Source organism: Sander lucioperca, chromosome 18 (genome assembly GCF_008315115.2).
Source record: "Sander lucioperca isolate FBNREF2018 chromosome 18, SLUC_FBN_1.2, whole genome shotgun sequence".
NCBI classification, from domain to species: domain Eukaryota; kingdom Metazoa; phylum Chordata; class Actinopteri; order Perciformes; family Percidae; genus Sander; species Sander lucioperca.
In genome coordinates, this window is record NC_050190.1 from 20,937,945 (window position 1) to 20,962,950 (window position 25,006).

Below are 25,006 nucleotides of genomic sequence, written 5' to 3' on the forward strand. Positions count from 1 at the left end.
TCCAAAAAAGAAATGCTTTAATAAAAGGAAATAAATACAGTGCTTTGGATGGCAGTTAGAATCCATTACAGGCATGGGTTATTGCACAGCTCTAAGGAGAGACAAAAACACTTTCCGGAGACATCCAAGTTAGAGCAACAGTGGTATCTGACATAAATCGAACACATTTCATTCACGATCGATTTCAATGCTTATTTCTCTTTCACCCAGTGACTGATTACATATGGCTGCAGGCCCCTCTGAACATTTTAAAGAATGACAACACATCTGTGACAGTGCGCGATTCTTTTCCTTAATGATGGCTTCAAACTGGTCAACAAAACATTTAAAAACGGACATTTCCCTGATGGTTGTGGTTCCTTTAACAAAAAATATACTGTTATCATTCAAAATGCTGTGCATTTAATGCTCATTTTGTCAAAAGTATGATGTCTCTTGACAAAGGTTTTCTTTAATGCTCTCCAGTCTAGTTCTCTTTTAGCTTCTTTTGTTTTTCAAGCAGAGTAAACATAGTTGGAAAATCTGTGCTTGAGTCAAGAATTGCTAGAATGGAAATTATGCAAAGATCACATACATTTTGGAAACGCAGCCAAATCACAAACACTGGCAGGAACATTGTTGTCATTGTCATGGCCTGTCCACACTAACAATACGTATTTGCCGTGTCTGAACTCACACACTGCAATTTAAAGATACAGAGGCATCGATGGAACGGTCCTTGTATTTTGCATTACATGTCTAAGGTCTCCAAGATAAACTACACGCCTACTGTCCAAGTAACATATTAAACTGCTTTCTGTATATACTGCTGCAATGTAAAACATGCTGAGCAAAAAAAAAAAAAAACTGGCTGTTTTCTACATCATTTCTGTGCAATTCATAGTCAATGAATGGCCAAGAACCAACACTTTCATATCTCTCTCCCGTATTTGCCCCTGCTTCCATACTTCTTCCTGGTCACATATCTGGTCATCTAAGAGGCATCCTGGTTTCAGTCAGTAGGCCTTTGCATAAATGACAGACATTAAATACCAATAAATGGATTCCATTCTGTGGTAGACCAGTCAACAACAGCTCCCGATTGAGGGGAACAGTAAACCAGCAGATTGCACCATAGCAAATTAAAAACTAAGCTCTCATATAACTACCATATCATAACAAGTAGGACACAAAAGAAAATTTGACACTGACAATTAATCAAGTCTGTCACATGACTAACTTAAATCTAAGAGTAATTCCATTTCTTCATCCCTTGCAAAAGTCTTATGATTCCATTAGAAGTCCATTACCAATAATGAGTGATTTCAAGAACACAAAGCAGTTTCCTAGATGTGTGTTGGCACTCTCTGCAATATCTTCTTGTTCCAGTATCCATTTACCATTATATGATAGCATGCAAAGTGAGTACTTTTTCTAACTTCTGCATAATCATTACTGGGCGTGTTTTTAAAAAGGACCACATTCGACTGACGCACAATTCGTCATTACAGGAGTATTTCTTTTTTTTTTTTTAAGAACTGCTCTGACAAACCTAAGGCAAGAGTCATGATAAGGAAAAAAAATGTTTAGAAAACATTGATTTGCTGTCTCCAGTTCTCCACATTTTTTCTTTTTGGAGTAAATTTGTAGTGTCAATTAGGAAACGACACGTCTGGTGGCTGGAAAATATATATATATTTTTTTAAATAAAGAAAACCTTTCACACAAATAAAAACACAAGCTGACATATCCATTGCTCAAAAGAGGAAAGTGTGAATTGGTCACAAGAAAAGGCAAGAGATACAATTTTGCGTGCAATGTATCACAAAATAATAAAGAAGCTATTTCTTACCCCAGGGCCAATTACTTTTTCATGGAGTATGCCTTAGAATGACTAATGCCAAGCAGCTAATAAGTTAGACGCATAAATGTTATTTGGCCGCAAGTTTGAATTTCATTTTCCCAGAGATGAGATCACTAGGAAAAACATTTCTTTTTTTTAGGAAAAAATACATCTAGTACCATTGATTTCATCGGAATATCAAAAGATATAGCACAGAAAATTCTCTCCATAACCTTTCCTTGACATAGAAGCATTAGTTTAAATGACTGCGATTGTTTTGGGTGAGACCTCGTCTTATAAATGACATGACAAAGAGATTTAAAAAAGAATCGACTGGGTGTAAGAAAATAACTCTACATGTCCAGCCCTTGTTTAAGAGCGTAGATGTGCATGTCTTGATAAAAGCCTCATGTGGTTGTAAACCTCTGCATATACAGTAAATGTCACATGGAAACTATTGATGTCCTGTAGGACATTCAACTGTAACTGTTTTGTTAGTAAGAGACAATTTGTGCCTCGTACTTTAACAAAAATTGTACTTTGCATAAAACAAATCACTAAAGGACATTCTGTTTTAGTTGACTATATAAAAGTGGTGCTTTGTTCAGGTTTTATTTGGTGCATATCTATTTCATGAGTCAAACAATGTTAAAAAGAGGCAAACATAAAAAAAATAAAAATAAAAAAAAATCACAGAGAAAGAAAAATAAACTATAAATATGTTTGTTATGTGTTTCTTCATACTTCTGAAACATTATTAAAGGGATAATGCCCTAAGTTTTTGTTTGGAAAAACTAAACAGAACTATTCTGCATGGGTAATATTATTTGGCTAATTATGAAAGGCATTGCATTTGCTTGTTAGCATTTTTTGTTTTTGATTTGTGGTAGCTAAAGGTTTATTTTAAAGGTAAAATTGCCATATTTATTGACAATTAAATGTCTCTCTACTTTTCTAAAAAAAAAAGAAAAGTTAAAAAGAACACACACAGAACTCGAAGCCTCAGGGACCTAGGGTCAGGCAAGTGTGTCACAAGGCTCTGGAATGAGTCTGCGGGAGGGAGGCTGGATGTAAGCACTGATTAACCGGAAATACTGTATATGGACACTTTATCAACAGTCTGCAGCTGTTTAAGGTTGAAGACTTGGGGATGAAGTTAGAACTTTCTTCCTATGGTTGCATCAAACTCATAAGACTCTTGTTCCATGTTTATATGTAGCTCGTGGTCATACTGGCAAAAGGTTGCACCTCTTTAGGGGTTCCTAGTCCAACAATGTCACCCTTAGAGTGCACAGTTGTGTACACACTACACAAAAAGAGACAAAAATGCACTAAGTCAGTTTGTCAGGATTGGTTCCACAGTGTTAAAAGAGATGCATCACAGGGAGATATAGGAAGAAAAAAAAAAAGAAGATTTAGTGTATTTCAGCAGTTTGTGTGCATGAAAAATAAATGAATGAGGTTTCTGTTTATGTCTTGTCAAGAAGGTGACCTACCCCCTTCAGGGTTATAAGACACCATTTAAGTGTGTATGTGTTATAACAAATGTGCTGCCTCAGTCTGGCTCCGGAGTATCTTCTGCTGGGTCAGAGGGCGTCGTCTTCTGTTTGTATATGAAGGTCAACAGGAAGAGCGCTATGTCATGGGAGCACCAGTAACCTGTGTGTGAGGTCACCGCTGACCAATAACGACTTTCCACCAGACCCTCTCGGAGCTCAAAGTCAATGCGCCGCTCCAGCTCCACTGTAAGACAGAATTAGAGACATTAAAGCTGATATTTGTACCCTCCAAACCCACCAACAAATGTGAGACGTTCTCAAGGATTGTTTAGTGTTGGACAGGTTAAGTGAACTAACGTGATGTGTCAGTAATGGGTGAGGTGGGCCGAATCAGGGTGGAGAGGCCGTATGCTGACTGGCTTTCTGTCCGCTTCTGCTCCTCTTCCTCAGTGTTTGCCCCTCCCTCCAGTCCTAAAGACACTGAGGGCTGGCTGTTGGAGCGGGAGAAACGTGAGAAGAGGATGCCGCCGATGCCCTTCCCTATGCTCGCCGCTCCTATATTGAGTGTGGAAAGAAAGAGAGAAACAAAAAGAGAGATGCTGCATTGGATGTGATTTTATTTTATTTTTTTTATATATTATTTACATTATTTTTTCAAAGGGAAAGCAAAGTGTATGAGCCCATTCTCCATCCCTCCACATGATGGCACTGTTGACGTAGTAAGCGAGCATCTCACCTTACTTCAAATATTAAACCTCACAGGAGAGAATAGATTTTACCGATGGAATAAGGACTATCTCCAGAGTGAAATTTAATTAGCTCAGCTCTTTCTCTGGGCTTCCCGTTGCTGTCAGAAGTCATATCATTTCCCCATGCCAGTTGTAGAAAAAATATATTTACAGTATTAAAAAGAGAATATCTACTCCTTCCTTCTTCACCCCAACACTTTTCAACATAGTAGTCTATCCTCACACATTTAAGTAGTTAAATAAGGCTTTAAAACAAAAACAAAGTGATGGTAGTGTCTTACCCAGTATGCTGGCCTTGCCCAAATTGGTGATGGACTCTCCATAGTGCCTGCGGGCGAGGACCGGAGAGGTGCTCGGGCTGGGGATGCTCTCAGTGTCAGAGGTCGGGTCTTTGACTGGGGTCAGGAAGGTGGGCCGGACCTCATCATAGGGTGTGGGGCAAGTTTCACTACACCTGGTAGATAAACAGACATAGAGTGGTGCTCATAAGTTTATGAACCCATGCTAAAGTTGACTAAAAAGAGGAATAAAAAAATCATCTTTTGGAAATTGATCTTAATGCCTTAATTAAAAAAATTAGGAAACATCCAACCTTTAAGGACACCAATTGTCTTTGTGAATGAATAATGTATCGTAAATAAATAAATATTCTTCCTTAAAACATAGGGGGCATAAGTAAGTACACCCCTTGGCCTTTGGAATTAAAATAGCCCCACATCGTCACATACCCTTCACCATACCTAGAGAATGGCATGGTTTGATTTCAGTTAGCCTAATAGCTGGTTTGATTTGCACTGAGAGATGATTTTATGGAAAGTACCCCATGCCAGTCTCTAGGTATGGTGAACAGTATGTGATGATGTACATGATGACATACTGTGTGGATAACATTGAGTGTTACAAGACGTACGATTCAAGTTCTTACCAGTGTATCTGAACAGGTGCAACGTTGCTGTAATGTTTGAGGATGAGGGGCTCCAGTCTGTAGGCCTGAACAGAGCAATACAACTGCAGTTAGCTTACAGTACAGATAAATGCCTTCGCAATTCCAAGTTGTCAAATGCGTACAGTACACATTTTCTATTTGGAATGAGTGAGTGGCAAAGGTCTGGCTTCCGTTAACAGAGTACAGTGGAAAATGGCAAGTCCAGTAAAAACAGCAATTCCTACTTATGAATAATGCCATAAATGTGTGTGGGCGAAATCGAAGATAATTAAGAAAAGGAAATCTTGACTTGTTGTCATAACCCTGAGTGAGCGAGAGCTGTATCTGTATGGGCGGGGGGCAATCGACGGAGACTGACCACAGGGTCTGTGGGATGGAAGACATTGAAGAGCCTGCTGCAGAGGGAGGTTGGCAGGATGTGGTCCTGGTGGCAGCTGGTACCAGGACGGATCCCTCTCAGAGCCAAGAACACCGCCAGAGGAGAACCCATGCAGAAGAAGTTTTCCACCTGAGAGACAAAAAGTGCAAATATGATATAAATGTCCTAAAGGGTGTCTTCGGTATTGACATAGGAAGCACTTGTTCAATGCTGTTAACACTAATCATTTCCATTTTGTCTTCTTATAATAATGGACACATGAGTATAGCATACCCTCAAAAGGTACAACAAATAATTACATTACATGAGTCATTTGTCTGTGTCCAAACTGGCAGTGACAGATGCCGCCCACAAAGAGCCTGGGTCTGTCCGAGGTTTCAGGCACCAAATTGCTCGTGGGAAATTGTTGGGTCTTTGTAAATTATAGTGTGGTCTAGACCTACTCTATCTGTAAAGTGTCTTGAGATAACTGTTGTTATTGATTTGATACTATAAATAAAATTGAAAACTTGAATTGAATGAGGAGGCCAAAACTTAAGTCATAGCATTTGGTGGTGAGCTGCTGTTTAGTCCTTCAAAGCAAATATCCTTGCAAAAAAAAACCCAGCTGAAACCACAATTATTTATCGACTTAGAGTAATGCCATATTGTAATGGTACACATACAGTATGTTCAAATAATTAAGCATCTTACCTTAAATTTAAGGGCTGGGCGTGTCGGGGGTTTTGAGGCCTCCAGCGTGAGGAGTTGATTTTCCAGCTCTTGTAACCTGTTAGAAGGAGAAAGGGACACAGCGTTCATAAACTAAAAACAAAATGAAATGAAAAACTTCTCTAGATATATTCTTCCTAGATATATTAAAAGCCTCTTCCCTTCCATTTGATCATGGGGCATCACAATACCCTGCTGCCTCACAAAAACAAACAGGAAACACAACATGGCACCTCAAAATGGAGCATGACATGAACAGCAGCACACTGTATTATAAATAAATGCTAGGTTTTATATTGAATTCGGAGGAGAGAGAGGTTTGAATTTGAGAGAGCTGAAGGTAAATTACAAAATTGTCAGAATGAAGTCCGATCTGAGATCTTGACTACTTTCTCCCAGATAATCTCTTGAGAATCCTTAAGGTGCTTACACACCAACCAGACGGCCAACCGTCGGCAGAAAAGGCAGTCGGACTGATCAGTCGGGTCCCAGAGGACCAAAAAATGCCAAACGTCTCCATAGCAGCAGGCGGTGCTTCTCTGTATTGTTTCTATTAACAGTCTATGATTGTTTCCCAGAAAATGAAAACCGGCAGCTGATTGGACGAACGTGTCACGTGGGTCTTTTTTCTCTGGAAATTCACAGCCAGACTGTCATGGCGGCTTGTTCAGAATACGATCTCAAATTGTACTAAAATAGTTCACCGAAACGTGTTTCTGAAAACATTTTAAGCGAGAAATAGGCCATACAGTTGCTGAATCTGTCTTCATTTCAGATCAACAAAGGTCCGTTAAAAAGATTTTCGTCAGATTTTGAGCGGCTCATCCGCTCGCCATTTCCTGGTGATCCCCGACTGCCCTGTCTCCGACTGAACATGTCGGGTCGGCCAAAATGAAGGCCGACGGCTCCTCCTCCGACGGGCGACGGCACGGGACACACCGAACAGACTTGAGTCACCGACCTCGCCAGACGGTCCGACGGCCGATAATTGGCTCTGTGTGTCAGCGCCCTTACAGCTATACACGCAATCCCTAACACCAAGCCAGGAGTCACTGAAGATCTACATTAGCAAGCTCTACCTATTCCTTGTGAGCTGTAGCTGCTCTAAAACGTGCTTCTCCTCATAGGACATCCAGCGCAGGTCCAGCTCCGCCGCCACAGCGTGATGCTCCTGCTGACAGAAGCGCACTGGATCCCATCCCGTCATGATGTCGTAGGTGATGACGCAGCCGAGGGAGTGAGACACAATGGACACTTTGCCTCCCCTCTCCTCAAACTCAGGGTTCCGGGAGCAGAAAAGTGTGTAGAGTCTGTTTAGCTCCTGCGTTAGGCCCTTGGTAATCTGAAGAGACGGGGAGTGGAGAAGTTTTAAGTAGCTATATTGTTACATAGAGAACTCTAATTTGGCGTTTCTGGAAGAGTGCAACTCTCACCTCATCCCGGTAAAGGGGGCTGTTGTAGTACATGATGTCCATGGCACTGCTGTTGAGTAGATCTCTCAGTCCCCTCACTTTGTCTGGTGTTATGGAGTCTACCGTATCTACAGAAACAACAGTATAAAACAGAGATGTAATGCCATATGATGGTGCCTGGATTCATACACTCAACGGCCAGTTATTAGCCATACCTATACAATCTAATGCAATCCAATACAACAGCTCAGTCATAAATTCTGCCTTTACAAAGATGAGACAATGTTTGGTGTTGATTGACACTGTCAGAGAGGTATTAATTTAACTATAAGTTTAATATTGAGGTTGTAGTTTGCACTGCAGTGGTGTTGAACTGGTTAGGACAGGTCATGACTTTACTGTTACCTGCTGTCCACACTAAATCCTGTAAGGATTCTGACTACACACACTTTTAAATTCGGATAAGAAACACTGAACAACTTAAATACATCCACCACACAGGCAAGCAAAGTCTCAAAAACACACACTGACCTCCATCCAGGGCAAGTTTGGAGCGCCACTCAACAGGCAAGAACTCCACATGCTCGTCATTGTGCTCTGAAAAATGCTTCTCCTCCATCTTCCTCACACCCTCCCTCAGCCTACATAGACACAGAACAATAAAGACCATACACTATATGAGGACAACATTGCACACTGACATAGTTATTACTTCAGAGTGCATTTGGGCTTAAGGCCGTTTTATGCTTCTGCAGAGGCTCCACGCAGAGCTTTCGCCGTAGCCTACGTAAGTGGCCTGGTGTTTATACTTGTGCGCTGGTGTGTGCGTCGAGCCGGCGTGTGTGTGTGTGGGGAGTGTGTGGTAGAGGGAGAAGTGAGAGAGTGATGGTGATTAGCTTCGGAGCGAGTACCGACTCTAGAGTCATAGTGAGAGAAACAAAGTGTCTCCCCTGTGCTTTCTGACCACAGTGAGACATGTTTAGCAGGAAAAGTTAACCCTCTCCTTGATTTCATGTTGTTTATGGAGAAGGAAATGAGTCGGGGGAAATGCAACGCTACCAAGCAACGGCCAAGCGACATACATACATATACACATATATATACACACACACATATATATATATATATATATATATATATACACACACATATATATATATATATATATATATATATATATACACACACATATATATATATATATATATACACACACATATATATATATATATATATATATATATATATATATATATATATATATATATATATATAAAAATAATATATATATCCGGCCCTGTAATATATATATCCGGCCCTGCTACAGACTGAATAGAAAGTCTATGTTTGCACTCGTTCTCTCACAGACTTTAACGACTGTCGGAAAGAAGAATGACGCCCATTTTGCTACTCCCTGATGCAGCACACACACAATGGCTGGAATGCTACTAATCTTATATGATACAGCATTAGCTCACAGGAAACTCTAAATACACAAAGAGAGAGGGAGAGGTAGGGTGTTCACATGGGTAAATTGAGGCTGAGAGAAGCTTTTAGGTGGCTGGTCTGTGAATGGAGCACCTAATGCAGTTTTTGACAGGACTATCTGCAGGCTAGTGTGTTTGCAGGGGAAATAAATGCTCAGAGTGTTGAGCGCTGCATCACAGACCTTTTCTGTGCTGCACCCACAAGGATTCCCTAGAGGTTGGCATTTATTAGGTACTAGTGAACCAGGTTTTGAAAAGACACTTTTTGGTTTGGAATACCCTAAACCCCCACAATTCCATCTTTCACTGCTGCTGATGACACGCAGAAAGGCACAGAACTGATATTAATTCAGGTTCAAAAAAATAAAAACAAAAGAAGGAACTGGCTAGACATGTCAGGTTGATCTTTCCTCTTGGCTGAGGAAAGTGTCCATGATGTAATCCACAGGGATCTGAGAGTTAGGCTTAAAGTGCTCTGCAGCTTGACTTGGTCTACTTTACCTGCTTAGCTGGCCTGAGCCGCGGTCAGTGGCCCGATGCTAACTACACAGAGACACACAAGGCTCTGGTCTGCACGTTCTGTACTACTGCCTGTAATGCTCATGTTCCAGGGCCAGTAGTGGTGCCATTCAGGATCGGGGGCATGTCTTCACACAGTACATCAAACAAAGACATAAAAAGACTGTGCCCTAGCTTAAGATGAGCTGCAGCGAGACTTCATTGGTGTTTCACTCTTTAAAAAAGCAAGAACACTGTGATAGTTGGCTCTATCAGGTCTCTTAGGGCAGAAGTGATTATTGTGGCCTGTTATTTTAACTTCCCCACTGCGGCCTCTACACAAATATCTACTGATGATAGAGTTCCTCATTAAAATGTTGAGCCTTTAAAAGACAAAAAGAACTGTCAGGCAGGTTGAAGTATACGCTAGCGGTATCAGACCATGTTGATAATTTTGGTTTTATGTGCCGAGGTTATGAAATATCCATCTCTGAAAGTTGTGCCAACACCCCTATAAAATGTGAGAAAATGGAATTTTGTTATTGCTGCTCAAAGCATTCAAGAGATTGGCACACATGGAAGCAAAGCGTCAAATGTGGATTCATGATGTTGGTGCAGCTGGTTAGTTTACTTACACTGAGATAGCGTGAGTCCCAGTTGTTTGGATATATACAATTTATTTAGAATTTAGTGCAATATTAAGATGTCAAAGTGTATGTTCCCCACATTAATATTTATCTTATGTTGTGTTGCATGCATATTACCTTACTAAATGCAATGCGTCAGGTAAATTTGCTTCCCTGTTCCCTTGTGTTTTCTTAAGTTTCGATGCATTGTGCTGTCTTGGCCCCAGTACCGAAGGCAATTTAACAATACAAGGTATAAAGTAAGAGAACAGCCAGAGAAGACAAAGAGGGTGAGAAAGATAGAGTGAATGGGGGAGGAGAAGAAAATACAAAAGCTGCAGGTACATTGTTATCAAAAGAAATACTTGAAATAACTTCCACTATGGGAGGCCTTGGATAAACAAAGGAAAGGGAAAAAGTGTGAGACATGCAATAGCGATTGTAAAAGGGGGTGGGGAGGGGGGGGTCAGAGCCCAGATAATATTAAGCCGAAAATGGCATGTGGCCCAAGCGAAAACAATAACAAAACGTGCTTAAAAAAATGAAGCCAACCAAAGTAGGAAAAACTGCAGTTCCTTGAATGGCCAATTGAGGCTTGCTGCATAAGAGGCTCAATCCCCATAGCCCCCCATGTTAAAATGACAGAATTAAACATATTTACATTACAGCCTAGTACAAAAAAAAATGCTCCACCTTTTTGCCCATTTTTGGATTAGCCGGAGCCACCGGGATAGTAACAAGATACTTGCATTCAAATGCTTAAACAGCTGAAAATATGTAATGTGCAGTGTCCACATTTTTCTGTGATGACTGTAGTTTTGCATTCCATAAATACAGTAGTTACATACTTGACAATGGTGCTGAACAAAAAAAAAAAGTTTAGCTGTAATCACAAGGACCTGCCAGACAGGTCGATATCTGAAACCCTTCATTGGTTAATAAAAACAGCATGCAATACAAGCTTAATCAGGAGCACGGGGAACACACAAAAAATGCTAAAGCACAATTTATAACCATTTACAAGAACAAGATAGTATCATGCTTTTGTCATAACAAACATAAATATAAAGAAAAAGACATGAGCAGTCTTTAGAAAAGCCAAAGGAAAAACAGAATGACAGAATGAGAAGTGTGAGAGACAGACTGTGTCTGGAAAAGAAGAGAAAGGAAACAGCAAACTAACAAACTTAATGGCAATTCAAACATCACATCACCCGAGGATTTCGTTACTGTGCGAGAAATTTGAACCTGCCTTAGCCCCTTTATAAATTATAATGGAACAAAAGTACTTACTTTTACTGACATAAAACAACATGCATGCAAGCAAATCCTCAATCAGATTCTCTATTTAAAAACTCACATTCCAGTGTTTTTAATAATGCGTCCCTGGTCCATCTTCTGTCCAATCCCATGAACCACAAAGACAATGTGTGTAGTCTGAGGGGGTCTGTCCTCAGGTGAGGCCTCCTCAACAAAACCCCGATGAAGCCGTGTTCCACTGCTGGAGGCTGGAGGAAGCAGAGGACAGGGTTGGACTATTACTAATCGTATCTAGCTGTTTGTGATTTGTGCGCCAAAAATTCTACTATGTAGGAAAAACCCTGGTAAGAAAAGCAAAACATTCCTACATTTTTACAATATTTTCTGTATGGTATTTCTAAATACACACATTCCCACTATGTTCACTAGAAGGCTATTAATATCTAAGTGATGGTGTTTAAGTAACGTGCTGGTCTGAGTCCAAAGAGGCCAGTAGGTGAGGCACAAAGCCCTGCTGTGACTGTGGCCAAAGACTAGTGTGTGTCCTTATTTAGAATCTATAGTCTAGTCCAGTCATGTGATGTGATAGTGATGGGAGCCAATGGCATTTACTGCTGTCTGGATAGCATTAAGGAGATTTCCCATCACTGAGCATTTGTGTATCATGGGGATTGACATAACCAGTGACAACTCCTCCTCTTATTCTCTGCGAGCAGGAGATGAACATGCAACACAGAGCTGGGAGATTGGAGATCAGATTAGAGTCATCTAGACAGATCAAAGATTGGACATGGGGTCAAACTGCAGCTGCAGTGTTTTCAGTTAGGGCTATTTGATCAACCCTGGACCCTGAGAATAGCAGATGGACACTGCATGATTTTCTGGGTTAATCCAGTTAAGAGACTGAACTGTACCCAGCCATGTTCAAACTGTTAAATACTAGAAAATGGTGGCACAATGTGAATTCAGCTATAAGTACATCATGCATTAGATGGGCAGAAAAGTGGGAACAGGTGCAAACCCAGTGAACAAGGGAGGCAGAAAACATTTTAGCTTTTCTGGCTTATCATTCTTTCCTGGCTTATCATACTAGTAAAGGGGAAAAAATGCTATGGGTTGTTTGTATTTCTTTGAACCAATCCCAATCGTCTTGGGTGGCACTAAAATAGTTAGCGGAGAAAGCGGAAGGACATCTGGCGCGTGACGTCAGGCTTTATCCCAGCACTGTATGTACATCCGGTGAGCCAGACTACTACCTGCTAAATGGCCTCATGTTAACATTGTCATTGTGAGCATGTTAGCATGCTGACATTAGCATTCAGCTCAAACCATCGCTCCAAGTACAGGCTCACGCTAGCGAGGCAGCAGACTCTCAGTCTCGTTTGACCTAATGTTTGCCTTCAAACAAACTATAGCAAAACAAACAGTTTATATGTTAAAAAGTGTAACGTAAACTTAGTCTAATAAAAACCTTCCTTTAATACTATGTCATAAATGTATAATATATTGTACCACTTCTGGTTTCATCATCCATATATTTGTAGTTATAGTAGTAATATGTACAGGTATCCAGTCGCTAGTAGTTAAGAGTAAAACAGTTTGAGCAAATTATTTAAGCCATTAACTGTTCGAACACTGGGTTTCAAAGGAATTCAGTACTAATAAAGTACAAACACACATATACAGTATGATAAGGGAACGGTTTGTCCACCTTATCATGTGGAAAGATAATGACAGTGTGTACATTACAGACCTTTGGAGAAGCCCAGTTTCTGGGTGACGGTTCGTGCAATTTTGGAAGTGGTGGCATCGCTGTAGAGGTATACCTCATCAACACTGTGCCAATCCACATGGGTCCGACTCAGCTTCAGACTGTGGATGGCTGTAGAGGGGGCAGTGAGAGAGGAGTGAGTGAATGAATGGACAAATGAAAAGAGAGGAGAGCATTGGTAGAAGGTGTGGGAAATTGCGCAAAGGGAAAACCAAGGAAAAGGGATCACCGATACAAAGGGGTTGTGATTACAAGTTTCAAGGTGAGAACAGAGGGAGAGAGATTGAAGACATTGTAAGAGTTACACCAAGTTGTGATCATTTCAGATGCAGTACGATAAAGCAAAAGTCTAGGATCAGTCTATTCACAGCTCAATCAAATGCAGTTTGGAGCATTGATCTGCATTTGGAAAGAAAAACACATCCAGCTATCACACATCATGATTGCATATTTCAGCTCTTGCTTGTCTGTCCTGCTTGCGTGTCATCAAACCAAAGACATTTTGTTATTGTTCTGTGCCAATATCTAAATTAATTTGACTAGCAGTCCAATTTTTCTCTGTGTTGTTGATTCCAACTGTATTGCAGTGATAAGGGCAAGTAAGAGCAGAGGTATGGCTAGGGAGAAGAAACCGTTTTGCTACAGGAGCTAAGAGCGATAAATGAAACTGGTTGACTTGAGAGAGTGATTTATGTCTCTGCAGCATGTCCTTTAAATGTCCTGTGCAGTCAAGTTCATTTGGATGAAATTGGTGGAACCTTGGCGTAGGCCCGGTGCATAGTCATGACTCTTTGTACTGCTCTGAACCAATCTGGGGATTAAAACCCTTAAGAACAGGGTAAAGTACTTCTAACAAACAATATAGTCCCACAAACCAAATGACAATGTAAAACGAAATGCTACAAACTTAGTATCATTGTATTGCTATGGTGCTTCAAGAAGCACACTAAAAACCTAAGAGTCGGAGAGGAGTGGAAACATGACCAGGAAATCACTTGTGTCGTGTCAGACCCGTGCATCCTTTCCATATGTTTTATTTCTTCACATTAATCTTTTAATATTTGACATGTATTAAACATTCTTTGGTGCCAGGTCAACAGGGAAGGAATAAATAAGACATTTGCGAAGAAAAAAAAATGTATCTTTCTCTTTTTCCGTTCCCATGTAAATTAATAAAACAATATATATATATATATAATCAGATACATATAGGTGAAATGGGGGTGTTAAGCTAGGCCTCTGTAGCCTGGCAGGCTAATTTCTTCATTGGACAAGCATGACAGGTGGGTAACGCGAGGCCAAGCAGTTATTGCACCCTAGTTGTTCACTCTGAGGGCAACCAGTGTGGAAAGGAATTGCTCTAAAGAAGAAGGACAAGCAGGGTCGAGTAATAAGCGTTTGCCACAAGGAAACACAAGTGTTGGGAGTAAAGGGCACTAGATACATTTGGAATAAAAAAGGAAGGACATTGTTTTTCCTAGCCAGCTAAAACAATAAAGCTCATGCACTGAGGAACCTGATGTGAGAGATATACAGTTTCCTCTGTCACACGTTTCCATTTATCTTTTGCAGATCCTCAAATAAAACCACTCAACAGCAAAGCAAACATATACTTAACCTCTACCACCACCACCACCACCACACAGAATATCACAAAACCACTCTATGAAAGCAGCTATGAAGGGGAACAATCAACTCTTCTGAAAAGAGAACCCTTCACCATCTGGTTTGGCTTAATCTCAAACAGTTTAGAGTGGCCTCCTTTCCTCATCTACCTCATGGACTCACGAGCGAGAGCAAAGGAGAAATGGTCGGTGGCAGTTGCCATGAGACCTACACACTGTTACAGGGTGGGTCAAGCCACTACAGACTCTTGACATTTATTTGGCCGAGTCCACTGTAAAACAGGAGGTATTAGTCGAGCTAGAATATAAACTACTGTATGTTGAACCTCCCCCCAGTTAGCTGGCTTTAACAATACAAAATATTAGTTTGATGAGATTTACAAGTGAAAATGTAGCCAGTAAGATGGAGTGATTATTATGGGGTACAAAGACACTTCCTGTTTTACAATGAGAGGCAATGCATTGCGAAAGGAAGGAAGGGAAAGGCGGGGGATCAAAGTGTACAGAGGAGCTGGCGGTCAACCAAGAAAGGTTAAAGAGTTTACTGAGATAGTTCTCTAACACTGCTATAGCGAATTACTGAGGGATACAGAATGAAGAAGTGGGTTGCAAAGTAAGGGATGAGGGGCAGAGAATGTGACGAAGAATACAAAGGAACTGGGTAATCGGTGGAAATAAAAGAGAAACAAGTGTGGGGGAGCAACCCAGTCTCACGGCAGTTCGTGAAATGGTCACGTTATTTCATCCATTGATCCGTGTACACGGACACGTTTATGTAGTTTTTGTTTTGTTTAAGAAATATGCAGGAAGCACAGTGTTGGGTGGGGCTCCTCCAACTAATCACATCTACAATTTTCTAGGATGCTGGTCTGGGACATTTGTGTCAATATATCAGTTACAACTTTTTCTTGACCGTGGCATGACAAACACATCAGCTACATTCCCTTCATGAGGTTTTCCCACCTCTTGTAGAAAGGGACAAGGCAGAATATTAGTGTAATCTTAATGTTATGTTAGTAAAAAGTGTACTGCTTGCAGTACTGCATTACTCCCAACATAGACGGGTTGCAATGCAGGAAAATCACAGGTCTCTGTTGAGGTCAATGGTAGTTTGGATTTACTATGAGGTTAGGACACAGCCCCTGAGACTTCTCTGTTCAGGATTTTTGATGAGGGTCAATACACCCAGAACTAGAACAGTAATGGACCTGTAAGAGGGCGACTCTACACAACATGTTAGGGGACTATAGAAAGGGCTACAATGGCTCCACTGTTCAGCTCATCACTTGTGTTTGGCTCACAACAGAAAGCTTTGTTCATTGCTCTTAGAGCGGTGGTTCATTAATGACGGTCATACTGCCAGAAGGGATGAGAAAAAGAGAGCAATGGGACAGAAAGTGGGAGACAGGGCTGGAGAAGTAAAGAAGGGGTAAAGAAGGGTGGCTTTTTGAGGACCAGCTTTCTTATTTCACATCCACTGGTTTAAGGGGTTTTGCCCTAGTAGTTGAGTAAACCACGTTGTCTACTCACTATCCCAGCAAGGAGATTAGCGAAAGATACATAGGTTTCCTCAAAAAGCAGCAACAGCAGTAGTAGTACCAAACTCTGGGTCACAGCACAAAGGGAGAAGTTCTAGCAACTAGGCCCAGTTAAGGCTGCAATGTAACCATTTTAATTGAGCCTAGTTCTAGTTTTAAATATTAGATTGAACAGGTCTGAACCACAACAGAAAGTAAAGTCTAGTTCCATAAGGACCAAGGATCTACTAGGAAAGAGTACACAAACTAGCAGATCTAATACAGCAGAGGTATATATATATATACAGTAATGTGAACAAATTAGGACACCCATACTAAAGTTGACTAAAAAGAGGAATAAAAAAAATCATCTTTAGGAAATTTAAAATAGCCCCACATCATCACATACCCTTCACCATACCTAGAGATTGGCATGGGGTACTTTCCATAAAATCATCTCTCAGTGCAAATCAAACCAGCTATTAGGCTAACTGAAATAAAACCATGCCAATCTCTAGATATGGTGAAGGGTATGTGATGATGTGGAGCTATTTTAATTCCAAAGGCCAAGGGAACTTTATCAGGATGCATAGTATCCTGGATCCATGAAATAACTGGCCTTTAAAAATAAAAATCTGCCTGCCTCTATGGGAATTTAACATAGGGGTGTACTTACTTATGGCCCCTGTATTTTAAGGAAAAACATTTATTTCTTTACGATACATTATTCATTCACAAAGAAAATTGGTGTCCTTAAAGATTGGATTTTATTTTATTTAATTAAGGCATTAAGATCAATTTCCAAAAGATGATTTTTTTTTATTCCTCTTTTTAGTCAACTTTAGCATGGGTGTCCTTATTTTTTCACGACTGTATATGTATATATATTTTAAAAAAAAGAACTTGGTATTTTACAGTACCTTGGCAGCGTTTGCGCTTGTGACATGTAGTTTTAGCACTCGTCTGATATCCACTCCATTTGAACAGAAAAGGGAGGTAGAAAGGGGGCAGGAGGGAGAGAACTAACAACCAAGAGAAGAGTGAGTAATGTCTATTACCCTGGTGTCAGTCACACAAGCTACTGTCATAACTCTTGAACAGGCCAATCTATCAAGTAGCGCTGCTATCAGGTTACCACTTCAAGGCCCTGGACACTGAGCCTGTACTGGTTACTGACAGAGCCTTATGGCCGCAGGTTGGCATCATGAAAATAACCAGCATCAGAATGCAGCGCTGCTTGACATTTGCCTAAAATGACTGAGGTAGCATCTGTTTTACAATCATTACAGAAATCTACTGTCTTCACTGTAAAGACCATTTCTACAAAACGTGTGTGAAAGTGTAATACACTTCTACTCTTCTATAAAAAAAAAAAATAATAATAATAAAATGCAGTATCATTGGAAAACATTTTGCTTGTTAAATTCTAAAATATAGTAGCTGGGAAGTTCCTTTTCCACACAACATATGACTAAAATAAGGAGAAAACAATAAACAGAGGGCACAACAGCCACACATTTGTGAAGATTACAAGACAATTTAGAAAGAAGTCAAACACAAAAACTAACCTACTATTAATCATGTGGCAGTTAGCTGGATCAAATAATATCCAACTAATGGACGGAGATTAAAGATAAGTTATGTATAATGTTCCATAGATATGTGTAACTATTTGTTGTATTGAAATTATTAGTAAAGTTCACACAAAATCAAACTGACAGCAGCTCTGTGTCCATTCAATCACTGAATCGGTTGTAATGGGATGTCCTGATGTGACATTCAAACAGCCTCCTCTGCATTTGTTAACCAAATCAGCAAAGTCTAGAAGACTCACATCTGACTAAAAATCCTTCATCCCGTGATAACACAGACATCAGACTTGCAAATGTCAGCAGTGTCTCCCTCAGCAGTGGTGAAAGGCTGATGAGGAGAAGTGACCTGCTGAGTGCACAGGAAGTTTGTTTGCTGTAAAAGCCATCAGCAAAGTTCATTTGGGCATAACAGCACTGATGGACCCATCCATATATAGGCTAGGTGTTCCCTAATGGCTGGAATATCTACTAATGGATCTAATGAGGAACAACTCACTAGTGCGACAGTTTGCAGTGTATGATCATTCTTGGGGTTTAGATCACACTACATGACTTTTGGGTCACCTGAAGGCACTTTTATACAATCTTATATTGATTAAAGTAAAAGACTATTGACGCCTGATAACTTATACAAGCATATTTAATATCTTAAGCACAAGTGACAACAAGATGTCCAACTGATTTATGACAAGACATAAATAGATAAAACATTTTTTTAAATCCCAAGAGCTGGTTATTAGATGAGCAATTTCCTTGTCTTTTGTTTTTAAGTATGTGTCAGTCATCAATCATGCAGTGTGTTCCCAAGCCTCATGTGCTGGTTAAATAAACATGCAGCTGAATATGTAGTGTAAACAAACAAATGTGTGGGCCTTGCCTTATTTTTCCTTTGATGCCTGACACAGCCTATAGTTTCCACCACAGGCTTCCTGCTCTACACCCATATACAAACATATTGGATAAGGTTAAAGTGAATGGATGGGATCCTCTTCTAATGAAGTGTTTTTTCTCATTCTTATTGTTTTCTATTTTACATTGAGTTCTCTGTAAATTACAAATACAATATTCCTCAGTCAGGCTTGGAAAATAAAATTGGCACCATTAGGCTGAGAAAAACATTCTGCTGCAAAACATTACAAGAAAAGAAATCCATCAACTGGAATGCCCTTGTGGCCATTTCCAGTCAGGTCAACTTCCCTCTGCGCTCAAATGGCAACAGTAACTCTTTGAAGAAAGTAACAGTAACTGAAACGTTAATAAGGGATGATCAATTTGTGAAGAAAACGTTGTAAATCAGCTATACGGGTAGCCTAAATACTATTGAACTTTTGATCAGACATTAAAGCTATTTTTGATTAAGGAAAACTTTTGTGTTATCATTTCAAGCTCACAAAAGCCATCAAATCAATCCTTACTTATTCTGATACTGCCTTCCTCCTTTACAATTCATTAAGTAAGCAGAAAGTTACATTTGTATCATGAGGGAACAGGACATTCATGCATTTTGTGTATCTGCTAGCAGTAGTCCTGCCCACATTATGATATAATGCCTGCATTGCACACTGGTATGTCTTCTGCTTTACTAACCTGTAGACTCAGCTAGCTACTCAAACACAAGTAGAAAGGAAGGGGAAGAGACTGCAAGGGAAATGTATGTTCTACAGTAACGTGAGAGTGCAGCTCGCTGGCTTGATGGTCCATTTATCAATTGTAATGCACTTCAAGGTAGCCCGCTTATGGCTCCAAGTGTTTCAGATTATTAGCTCCAAGATGAAATGCTCTACTGTAAAGGCTCCCTGCAAGAACGGCCAAAACAAGGTGAATTAACAGGATCTATCACTCACTTTGCTTTCACACTGCTAAATATAGGAGTGGAAAACAATCTGCCAACAAAGGCAGCAGCAGGAGGGTTTCGAACAGATGCTCACCGTTTCAAGTCCCATGCATTACAGGAAATTATAAGAGCATGTCAAAATACAGCAGGCTTTGGGTTATAATAACATATAGTATGATGTATTTACTTATTTTTCACTACATAATATAGTGAGTAGAATTATACTGCACTATTCACCCATGTAGTAGCTCACCCACTGGACAAGCTAAGGTCATATGATCTGTATGTTGTGCAATGGAGGGGCCTCTATGTGTCACACAATCAATTTGTGTGCCCTTCCCCTATATTTCACACACCTGGGTTGCAGATAATCGGACTATGAGCCCTTTGTCCTCTGTGACTGTTTATCTGCGTGCTTCCACGTACAGATCTATAAGTGTCCATGTGTACATGTACACGGATGCTTGTGAACCAGTAGTGACCTTCCAGTTTTTATTCAAAACAAAGCGCCAACAGCCACGAATACACGACACAGAGAGTGACGATGCAAGCGAGGCTGACCGACCTACTGCAGTCACTTTCTTCTGCTTGATGTCTTTATTTATAGGCCTTAATTTATTCTGTTGCAGACCGTATCCTGACAGGTCTGCAACAGTGCAGTGTGCTCAACACAAGGCAAGCAAAAAATAGAGGCTTTGTGTGATTAATAGCAATTTCAGTGTCATTATGCAGTTATTATTCAAATATAAACAATCAGGGTTACAGGGAATAAGGGTAATGTGATGATGAACTGCTTTAAATTGATTTAGGCTGAGGATTTAAAATGAAATGTTCCAGATTATCTTTGTGACGTTTTGATGTCTCTCACAAAATATCTGCCCAGTTTTTATGATGCAGACTTAACATGTTCTCAAAGTTGCTGCATCTTTTTCTCTCTGCTTCTCTATAGTTATCTGCCACATTCACACACCCACGCATTCATCACCAGTGAAGGTCCTGTAGATCTGACTGCCTTAAGGAGATTGCTGAATCAAAGGACCTCTTTCTTATTGCCTTTCACATCTAATGCCTGCTACATTTTCGCCTGAGCAAGGGGGGGGGGGGTGCATGAATGTACGAGCTGCACCTGCTTTACGTTGGGAGGATGACATGACAAAACCTTCCCTCACATGAATGGAAGCACCTGCTCCATTCATTTCTCTGGACTGTGTATTGATACTACAGCAGGCAGGGCGGGCACATAATTCCCTATTCATGACTCACAATGCTTTTCTTCTGGTTTTATTGTTGAAATGATGACTTTACTTTTTAATAGAATGTATTACTAATACCGCCTGAGAGCATTTAATCTACTCACTGCCCTAACACAGCACTATAATATAGGTGTTCTTTTACGAGATACTGCCTGTGACAAAGAAAAATACTGCAGGGTTGGTGAATGCAGCACTAAAGTACTGGTGAGTGAGCAATAATGTGTTTTGGCCTTATGTTTCTACCCCAAACCACACTTTGACTCTATCACAACATTCACTCTCAAATCTAGTTTATAATCAAGTTATCAGCTGCGTTTATTTATTCAGACTTGAGTTACCAGAATGGATGCTTCAGTGCTGTGTTGTTTAAAGGATCTTGTAGCTGTCTTGATTTAGGTGCTTCTGCCACAGATTCCAAAAATCACACAAACCTATCCTTATTCTTCTACCCTTCCCCTTCCCGTTCTCTCACCATCTTTGCTATCGACGGTCCGGACCACCAAATCCGTCTCGAAGGTGTCCTGCATTTGCTGCCCGAAGAAATGGTTCAGGTGCTCGTGCTCAATGAGGTCACTTTCCTCTTCCTCTAACGGGAGCCAGGTGCCATCAATAAACCACTGGCCTCTCATGACTGGGATATGGTCTTGTTCTGTAAGACAGTAAAAACAGCATGGATTTAGATACAAAATAAATGAATTAACCGTAGCAATCGACAAATTGGAGCCAGAAGCCTATGTAGCCTGAGGTGGAATATTTACCTAAATAAAGTAATTTTACATTGTGTTTTGCTCATTATGGTGCCCGTTTTTCTATTAGTGTTGGCACAGGTGCACAATCTTGCAAAAGGTTTCACAGTATTTCCCTAATCTAAAGGTGGTGGTACCGTGCCAAGACATGCAGCCTGCAATGTGCCAACAAAGGCAGGGGAGAGGAAGAATTCAAGCTAGTAAAACAAGGAAGTAAACAATGCTGGATTTAAAATGTTTTGCAATAGTGACTTTTCAGAAACGGAGTAGATGGCTTTGCCTTTCACAGTGTGTTTTGGATGACATAAAATGATTTCCATTTGCCTCAACAAGTCTGGCAAATCCAGGAGGGCCAAGTCTCAGTGGCGAGGCCAGTTTTGATTACATTCTTGAGTGACATTGTTAACCGATTCTCCGATGATGAATAAGATTGTAAAAGCAGTTCTAAATGTAGGCATACTAAGGCAGGGCCCTTTCTGTACAGAGTGAGAGTGCTCATTATATATAAAAACACATAAGCATACTCTACAGACAGAGGGGCCCACCACAACACATGGCTAAGATAGACACACTGATAGAGGCTCACAGTAGATACTATTCACTCATTTCTTAAGGTAGTTCATGTCTGGTCAGAGAAGATAAGTCTGTACGATTCACATAACATGATGTTTCAAGTTCCCATGAAGTGATAAGTGACCTTTTCAACTTGTTAGAACATAAAGCTATTCCCCCTTTCAAAGCCTTACTTCTTTGTATTGTCAACAATGTTTTACTTCTTGGATTACAGTATACCAACATCCCCTCCTCTCCATGTCTCCCACTGCATGAACTGGCCTCTCTCTTCCTAACTGATATGCTTTTAATTATGTTTTAAAAAATCTCCTCTTGTGATCTGTTCTGTGCACCATCTGCTATTACCTGTCACACGGTGTGGAATTTGTTTTGTATGTCTGAAGGTGTCAATAAAAAAAGTCGATCACAAAAATTAGTATTAGCATTAGTATCCCATCTCAAGTGTAGTGTATCGGGGTCTTAAATGTTAACATGACTTGATGATTTGCAGTGGTACAGGCAAAGCTAAAAAGGCACAGCCAGGGTTTGAGCTCGCTACAGAAGGACTTACATCCACAGCATGAACATTGAGGTAAATAACTGCTTCTATAAATGTCACTTAGTGTTAACCTTCAAAAGAACCAGCTACCCATGAACCCATTCATCGAGGTAAGGTTTGCTGAGGCTCTATAGTGACTGCCTTCATTTGTTCTCTGCCCTTTCCTGGAAATATGTATGAATTAGTTAGCACAGATCAGCTGAGTCCAATAGAAGGACTTCCTGGGTTGTTCAAATGTTCCCAAAAGACAAGGCTAAGTAATTACTTAGCCAATGAAAGAACTGCAAAACAATGCAGGTCTCAGCAAGTAACTAAACGGAATGGATAATCAAATGCTAGCGTGTATCTTTTAAGGGAGCAGGGATGGATGTTGCAATAATAATAAGCACCGGGCTCCTGAGTGGCTGTGGGTCATTAATTTGCATGCTGTCAGCCATTATACTGCAGAATATAGAATATATATGAGGTATAGGTAGACAAAAGGAATTAGTGCCTATGGAAATGCACTCAATGATGTTTTTGGGGACCTGCAACCAAGGAACTGCATAATGTGTGACTGGTGCAAAGCAAAACATGTGATTTTATAGACTTTGATCAGGGATGATTTTCATGATACTCACGCTTCCAGTAAACAGGATTGCATTCTTTCTCTTTAATATCCACCTCATAGAGCCCTCCCCGGACACAAACTGGCTCAACGTTGATTTCAATTGTGTTAGGGTCCCTCTCCTCCGAGGACACGGTGGATGTGTCCAGGGACCCCGGGCCTCCGTGCACACTGCTGGTCCTCGTCTCCACCGGGACTGCACCGTTCAGTCCTCTACTCTCCACGCCGTTATTACCGCACTCTTCCTCCCCAGCGCCGACCTGGGAGCCTGCTGCACCAGGGTTCAGCTCACAGTATTTCCGAAACATACGTTCAATATTAAGTGAATCATGCCCGACAAAGGCCTTCCAATTTTTCTTGTCCTCCTTGTAAAACCACCGCACCTCCTCGGGACCGAGCTCAGTGACCACCTCGTTGATGCGGGTTCTGGAGCTGTTGGACCGCGACCTCTTTCTTTTCTCGAACAACGGACCCGCGTTGTTTCCATCGTTGTCGCTGTACTCCAGAGAGCTGCTGTCGAGGAAGGCTGCCGGGGAACTCAGGTCAAACAACAACCCGTCCTGTGTGCTGTGGTGTCCGGCGTGTAGAAGCGGCAGGTGTCCGTCCAATCCCGACTGGACCGAGGACATCCCTGCCTGCATCGTGTCATCCATGGGACTCATCTCGTGACAGTACGAAAACACATCGCTTCCCAAATCCCACTCCTCGTTGTTGTTGTTGTTGTTGGTAGCGTCGCTGACCGGTGCGCCTTTACTGTCGGTGCTCACAGAAGAGCTTAATGTAACGTTAGATGTTAAATTGTTGAAACTGCTCATAACTACCTGAGCAACCCAACCTCACTAACGTTACCTCCTCGTCTGCCACTTTCACATTAACAAAGCTCTCACTATTACTTCGCAACAGCTATCACACAATGGCATACTGGTCAGTGTTAAAATGAAAATTTCAACAAAATTAAAGACCTCCAGACAAGCTCCCACCGCCTTTCCTTGAACACTCCGCAGCTTGTCGCTACATCAGCTTGTTAGCTTGCTAGCTAGCCAGCTAGGCTAATGAAGCTGGACATAGAACTCCGAGGCTAGCTTATTAGCATTAACGTTAGTCTGCAACGTACGTTAGCAACCGGAAAGCCTGTTCAACCCTTTTATCCTACTCTTAACTAATATAAACCTTTGTCAAACCACTTTCCTGTCACGGAGTCACTTTAGTCCAGCTTGATAGGCGTAATAGTGCAGTCACCATACTTTGTCGTGTGTTCCGGTCTCTGTGGAATTTCAGATTCATTCGTTGTCCAAACAAATCATGCGCATAGAGACAGTACTGTAGTATGCGTGTGTATGGCTTGACAGCTGACGCATAGATCACAGGATTCAATCGTGAACGCGCACGTAGAAATTGCGCGAACATGACGACATCTGCTCCGTTCATAAAATGCATTATTTCTTATTGTGCACTAGATGGAGACAAACACCCGTTGAAGGCAGAGACGGTTTAGAACAGGATCTTAATTCAATCGTTTACACTTTGCAATGACTTGACCTTCCACTTGAGGGAAGCAAAT

The 25,006-nt window shown here is 40.9% G+C and overlaps 1 protein-coding gene across 2 annotated transcripts; it reads right to left on the reverse strand.

The window, feature by feature from the left end:
• Window positions 1-24,803, reverse strand: ddhd1a (DDHD domain containing 1a). 2 transcript variants are annotated; one of them, XM_031310122.2, is made up of 14 exons: window positions 23,459-24,803; window positions 21,454-21,630; window positions 17,223-17,324; window positions 13,143-13,271; window positions 11,490-11,637; window positions 8,050-8,159; window positions 7,540-7,646; window positions 7,186-7,448; window positions 6,089-6,164; window positions 5,375-5,524; window positions 4,996-5,060; window positions 4,352-4,524; window positions 3,679-3,876; window positions 1-3,565 (listed from the first exon to the last, which is right to left on the reverse strand). In XM_031310122.2, the coding sequence occupies exons 1-14, from the start codon at window positions 24,258-24,260 to the stop codon at window positions 3,378-3,380; spliced, it is 2,688 nt and encodes an 895-aa protein (XP_031165982.1). In that variant the 5' UTR covers window positions 24,261-24,803; the 3' UTR covers window positions 1-3,377. The 2 variants fall into 2 exon arrangements, with proteins under 2 accessions (XP_031165982.1, XP_031165983.1); XM_031310123.2 differs by lacking the exon at window positions 17,223-17,324.
• Between the last annotated feature and the right edge of the window lie 203 nt (window positions 24,804-25,006).